The sequence below is a fragment of the Cyprinodon tularosa genome, unplaced genomic scaffold (assembly GCF_016077235.1).
Source record: "Cyprinodon tularosa strain WSP-4 unplaced genomic scaffold, ASM1607723v1 ctg658, whole genome shotgun sequence".
Taxonomy (NCBI): Eukaryota; Metazoa; Chordata; class Actinopteri; order Cyprinodontiformes; family Cyprinodontidae; genus Cyprinodon; species Cyprinodon tularosa.
Genome location: NW_024039405.1, coordinates 383,996 through 390,624, shown reverse-complemented (window position 1 = coordinate 390,624; position 6,629 = coordinate 383,996). Strand labels below are relative to the sequence as shown.

Sequence of the window (6,629 nt, the reverse complement as noted above, 5' to 3'; positions counted from 1 at the left end):
TAACGAGATGAAAAAAGAACAGCACAACCAAAAGACATGGTACGAGATATACAATAAAGCAACACCTTTAAACTATCGCTACAGTAATATTATTAAGTCTGAAATGTACTCTGTGTTACCTGAAGATGCACAACCCATTACTGACACTTTTGAGAGAGACAGGAAAGAAAGTGACCATGATAATCTGACGGAAGATGATTATCCGTGTAAGTCACTTACCTGGTTTAACAGTTCAGTCCATCCTCTCCTGACAGAGTCAGGGAAACAGTTCTAAACAAGGATGGTTCTGAGATCCAGGAGTCCGTAGACTGACCAGGGGTTCAAATCCAAACAGGAATAGACAGATTCAGGGTTCCAGGAATCCAGCAGCGAGCTCAGGCAGACACACTAAGATGGAGACAGGCAGGCTCAGTGGTTGAGAGGAACAGAGACAAGACATTGTACCAGGAGAACTGTGGAACTTTAAACTGGCTCCAACCAGGTGTCGGGACTACAGGATTTAAAATTAACTCCCCCCTGCAGAGACAAAACAGGAACAGGATAATCAGCGAAGAAGAGTCAGGACACGGTCAGGAAATGCAAGACAACAAAAACCCTCTCTAACATTGGCCTCCAAGAATGGGAACGAAACTCTGGAAAACAAACTCAAATAAACAAAAAAACTCAAACAAACAAACTTAAAAATCTGGTACCGATAGCTGAGCTGAACCGTATATAAAGCGGAAGGAGCAGGGGGATAAGATGAATGATAATAAGTCAGCAGGGTACGGCAGCTGCGTGAAGTGAGTAATTAGATCAAAAATAAGGGCAGATCATGACAAAATTACCATTTCATATTTAAGTTTTTATTTTTAGGATAGGATCTGCAATGTTTAAGAAAAGAAGAAGATCTACAGCATAAGAAAACATGATGAAGCAGATAGTGATACCCGTTTTATATAAAATCTAGCCAGTTGAGTTCCGCGTGCTAAATATATTTCTGATGCATCATCAAAATCAAAATTGTGATTCTATCTGTTACCTGCTACTGGAGGAGCTTGGCACTGTCCCATTATTTTGAATCTTTTAAGTAATCAAAAACATATGATTTGAAAATATGTGATAACGCTACCTTTAGTCCCAAAGAAAGCCAAAAATTAAAACAATAGCAGTTTAGATAGAGTTGGTTTCCCTTTACTACTGGTTCTGGATTTTTGCATCCTTGTGGTTTCAATGGTGATCAGAATTTTTGGAATTCTTCACCAATAAACTAGTTAAATGTGAATGAATTTTAAAATATATACATACGTTACACATTGAATTATGCAAATAAACTATTCATAGAAAACTCTTCTTTTTTTTCTACAGCTTGAATCACTTTATAAGCAAGAGTTTTCTTCTTCATTCCGAGACTTCACTGTGAGGTCATTTAGGTAGGATTTGTAGAAAAAAATCTGATTATTGTTAATGAACATATGCACAAATTAACTGATAATTTATCATCCTTGCAGTAATGGGTCAATCATCAACAATATTGACCTCAAATTTGCATTAGCAACAGCTCCTACTAACACCCAGATATCAGAGGTTTTGGTCAATGCAGCTTCAACCATCAAAGCTTTCGACATCGACACCAGTTCCATTACTGTTGATGGCAAAAGTAAGCTAAGCTACATACAATCTCCACAAAGAAATATTTTGCAAAACTTTCAATATAACTGGGAAGTTTATAATAATAAAACTATTTGTCCCCTTTTACAACTACAGGTGCTCCAGCAACAACTACAGCAACCCCAGCAACAACTACAGCTGCTGCAGTCACAACTACAGCTGCTCCAGCCACAACTACAGCTGCTCCAATCACAACTACAGCTGCTCCAGCCACAACTACAGCTGCTCCAGCCACAACTACAGCTGCCCCAGCAACAACTACAGGTGCTCCAGCAACAACTACAGGAACCCCAGCAACAACTACAGCTGCTCCAGTCACAACTACAGCTGCTCCAGCAACAACTACAGCAACCCCAGCAACAACTACAGCTGCTGCAGTCACAACTACAGCTGCTCCAGCCACAACTACAGCTGCTCCAGTCACAACTACAGGTGCTCCAGCAACAACTACAGCAACCCCAGCAACAACTACAGCTGCTGCAGTCACAACTACAGCTGCTCCAGTCACAACTACAGCTGCTCCAGCCACAACTACAGCTGCTCCAGTCACAACTACAGCTGCTCCAGCCACAACTACAGCTGCTCCAGCCACAACTACAGCTGCTCCAGTCACAACTACAGGTGCTCCAGCAACAACTACAGCAACCCCAGCAACAACTACTGCTGCTGCAGTCACAACTACAGCTGCTCCAGCAACAACTACAGGTGCTCCAGTCACAACTACTGCTGCTGCAGTCACAACTACAGCTGCTCCAGCCACAACTACAGCTGCTCCAGTCACAACTACAGGTGCTCCAGCAACAACTACAGCAACCCCAGCAACAACTACAGCTGCTGCAGTCACAACTACAGCTGCTCCAGCCACAACTACAGCTGCTCCAGTCACAACTACAGGTGCTCCAGCAACAACTACAGCAACTCCAGCAACAACTACAGCTGCTGCAGTCACAACTACAGGTGCTCCAGCAACAACTACAGCAACCCCAGCAACAACTACAGCTGCTCCAGTCACAACTACAGCTGCTCCAGTCACAACTACAGCTGCTCAAGCTACAACTACAACTGCTCAAGCTACAACTTCAGCTGCTCCAGCCACAACTACAGCTGCTCCAGTCACAACTACAGGTGCTCCAGCAACAACTACAGCAACCCCAGCAACAACTACAGCTGCTCCAGTCACAACTACAGCTGCTCCAGTCACAACTACAGGAGCTCCAGCCACAACTACAGCTGCTCCAGCCACAACTACAGCTGCTCCAGTCACAACTACAGGTGCTCCAGCAACAACTACAGCAACCCCAGCAACAACTACAGCTGCTGCAGTCACAACTACAGCTGCTCCAGCCACAACTACAGCAACCCCAGCAACAACTACTGCTGCTGCAGTCACAACTACAGGTGCTCCAGCAACAACTACAGGAACCCCAGCATCAACTACAGCTGCTCCAGTCACAACTACAGCTGCTCCAGTCACAACTACAGCTGCTCCAGCCACAACTACAGCTGCTCCAGCCACAACTACAGCTGCTCCAGTCACAACTACAGGTGCTCCAGCAACAACTACAGCAACCCCAGCAACAACTACAGCTGCTGCAGTCACAACTACAGCTGCTCCAGTCACAACTACAGCTGCTCCAGTTACAACTACAGCTGCTCCAGCCACAACTACAGCTGCTGCAGTCACAACTACAGGTGCTCCAGCAACAACTACAGCAACCCCAGCAACAACTACAGCTGCTGCAGTCACAACTACAGCTGCTCCAGCCACAACTACAGCTGCTCCAGTCACAACTACAGGTGCTCCAGCAACAACTACAGCAACCCCAGCAACAACTACAACTGCTGCAGTCACAACTACAGGTGCTCCAGCAACAACTACAGCAACCCACAACTACAGCTGCTCCAGTCACAACTACAGCTGCTCCAGTCACAACTACAGCTGCTCCAGCTACAACTACAGCTGCTCCATTAACAACTACAGCTGCTCCAGCCACAACTACAGCTGCTCCAGTCACAACTACAGCAACCCCAGCAACAACTACAGCTGCTGCAGTCACAACTACAGCTGCTCCAGCCACAACTACAGCTGCTCCAGTCACAACTACAGGAGCTCCAGCCACAACTACAGCTGCTCCAGCCACAACTACAGCTGCTCCAGTCACAACTACAGCTGCTCCAGTCACAACTACAGCTGCTCCAGCCACAACTACAGTTGCTCCAGCCATAACTACAGCTGCTCCAGTCACAACAACTGCTATTCCTGATAGAACTTACTTTGTTATATCAATTTTTGTTGAAACATTTAATGAAGCATTTAATAATAGAGAGAGCCAAGAATTTAAAAATCTTGAGAAAAGAGCCACAGAAACAGTAAGTACCATTCTAAAATGTTTCTTCATGGATATATAACAATAGAGATTAAGAATGCATTAATATTGAGATAATACATTTTAAAGCTTTTGCAATTGTTATCTTCTGTTTTGCTCTATAGTATGACGTTATCTATGAGGAAGAGTATGGAGAAATGTTCATCCGTAGTTTTGTCTTTAGATTACGGTAAGATTTAAGATTTCGATCATATTTCTTTACTTTCTACAAGTGTGGTGTTGACAATCTAGTAATGACTTACCTTATTTATAATCATATTTGTTGCTCCACTATCATGTTTGAATTTCAGTCCTGTTCCAGCCACTACAAGAGCGAGTAACACTGAAGCCGAGATGGGGCTAGTGTTTAATGAAACCACACCAATTGAAAACCTTCCAGACAATGATGCTGTAATCAATACTTTAGTGAAGGCCATAAACTCAACTACCTTCAATGTATCGTTTGTACCGAACTCCTTTAATGTTACACGTAAGTAAAGAGAAGTCTAACACTATACGTACACAAAAAGAGCAATGTAGATATTTGTCTAAACACTGATTAAATTTTTTTTTATTTGTATAGATAGTATTTATGACAATAACAACTTCTCTTATTACTGCTTAATCTTTTTTAATTGCCAGGTACACCTTTGCAAAGCATCGCAACAACAAACACAACTACTGCAGCTCCAAACAAAACAACGGCTGCTCCTACCACAACAACTGCTACTACTGTGGAGGCAACAGTAACAAAACGACTGACTTTTAGGTCTGCTGGTGAGACCTTCACAAATGATTTGCTAGACTCCTCATCTGCAGCATTTCAAAATCGAGCTGGACTTTTGAAGTCCAATGTAAGTCTTACTTCCGCTTTCGATCTTCACTTTTACAAATATAAAAAGTTGTCATAAAACCCAGAATGTAGAAAACATTTCATAAAATAAAGACAGAGACAGAAACAGGAAGCAATTTGCTGTGGATCTGTGGATACGCAGTGGCAGTGGGGGGAGGCGGGGCACAACCCATTACTGACACTTTTGAGAGAGACAGGAAAGAAAGTGACCATGATAATCTGACGGAAGATGATTATCCGTGTAAGTCACTTACCTGGTTTAACAGTTCAGTCCATCCTCTCCTGACAGAGTCAGGGAAACAGTTCTAAACAAGGATGGTTCTGAGATCCAGGAGTCCATAGCCTGACCAGGGGTTCAAATCCAAACAGGAACGGACAGATTCAGGGTTCCAGGAATCCAGCAGCGGGATCAGGCAAACATGCTCAGATGGAGACAGGCGGGCTCAGTGGTTGAGAGGAACAGAGACAAGACATTGTACCAGGAGAACTGCAGAACTTTAAACTGGCTCCAACCAGGCGTCAGGACTACAGAACTTAGAATTAACTCCTCCCTGCAGAGACAAAACAGGAACAGGATAATCAGCGAAGAAGAGTTAGGACACGGTCAGGAAATGCAAGACAACAAAAACCCTCTCTAACATTGGCCTCCAAGAATGGGAACTGAACTCTGGAAAAAAAACTCAAACAAACAAACTTAAAAATCTGGTACCGATAGCTGGGCTGAACCGTATATAAAGCGGAAGGAGCAGGGGGATAAGATGAATGATAATAAGTGAGCAGGGTACGGCAGGTGCGTGAAGTGAGTAATTAGATCAGCTATAAGGGCAGATCATGACAAAAGTACCATTTCATATTTAACTTTTTATTTTTAGGATAGGATCTGCAATGTTTAAGAAAAGAAAAAGATCTACAGGATAAGAAAACATGATGAAGCAGATAGTGATACCCGTTTTATATTAAACCTAGCCAGTTGAGTTCTGCATGCTAAGTATATTTCTGATGCATCATCAAAATCAAAATTGTGATTCTGTCTGTTACCTGCTACTGGAGGAGCTTGGCACTGTCCCATTCTTTTGAATCTTTTAAGTAATCAAAAACATATGATTTGAAAATATGTGATTACGCTACCTTTAGTCCCAAAGAAAGCCAAAAATTAAAGCAATAGCAGTTTAGATATAGTTGGTTTCCCTTTACTACTGGTTCTGGCATTTTGCATCTTTGTGGTTTCAATGGTGATCAGAATTTTTGGAATTCTTGTTCCAATAAACTAGTTAAATGTGAATGAATTTTAAATATAAACATACTTATGTTTACACTTTGAATTATGCAAATGAACTATTCATAGAAAACTCTTTTTTTTTTCCACAGCTTGAACCACTTTTTCAGCGAGAGTTTTCTTCTTCATTCCGAGACTTCACTGTGAGGTCATTTAGGTAGGATTTGTAGAAAAAAATCTGATTATTGTTAATGAACATATGCACAAATTAACTGATAATTTATCATCCTTGCAGTAATGGGTCAATCATCAACAATATTGACCTGAAATTTGCATTAGCAACAGCTCCTAATAACACCCAGATATCAGAGGTTTTGGTCAATGCAGCTTCAACCATCACAGCTTTCAACATCGACACCAGTTCCATTACTGTTGATGGCACACGTAAGCTAAGCTACATACAATCTACACTATCACAAAGAAATATTTTGCAAAACTTTCAATATGACTGGGAAGTTTATAATAATAAAACTATTTGTCCCCT

At 42.1% G+C, this 6,629-nt stretch overlaps 1 protein-coding gene across 1 annotated transcript; it reads left to right on the top strand.

The window, feature by feature from the left end:
• Nucleotides 1-1,705: 1,705 nt before the first annotated feature.
• LOC119799301 (probable serine/threonine-protein kinase clkA) lies at nt 1,706-4,206 on the top strand (the record flags this gene model as incomplete). The annotated part of the gene is made up of 3 exons (XM_038309132.1): nt 1,706-3,510; nt 3,695-4,020; nt 4,142-4,206. Coding segments are annotated over 2 exons (2,025 nt in total), but the record flags the coding sequence as incomplete, so codon positions are not given.
• Between the last annotated feature and the right edge of the window lie 2,423 nt (nt 4,207-6,629).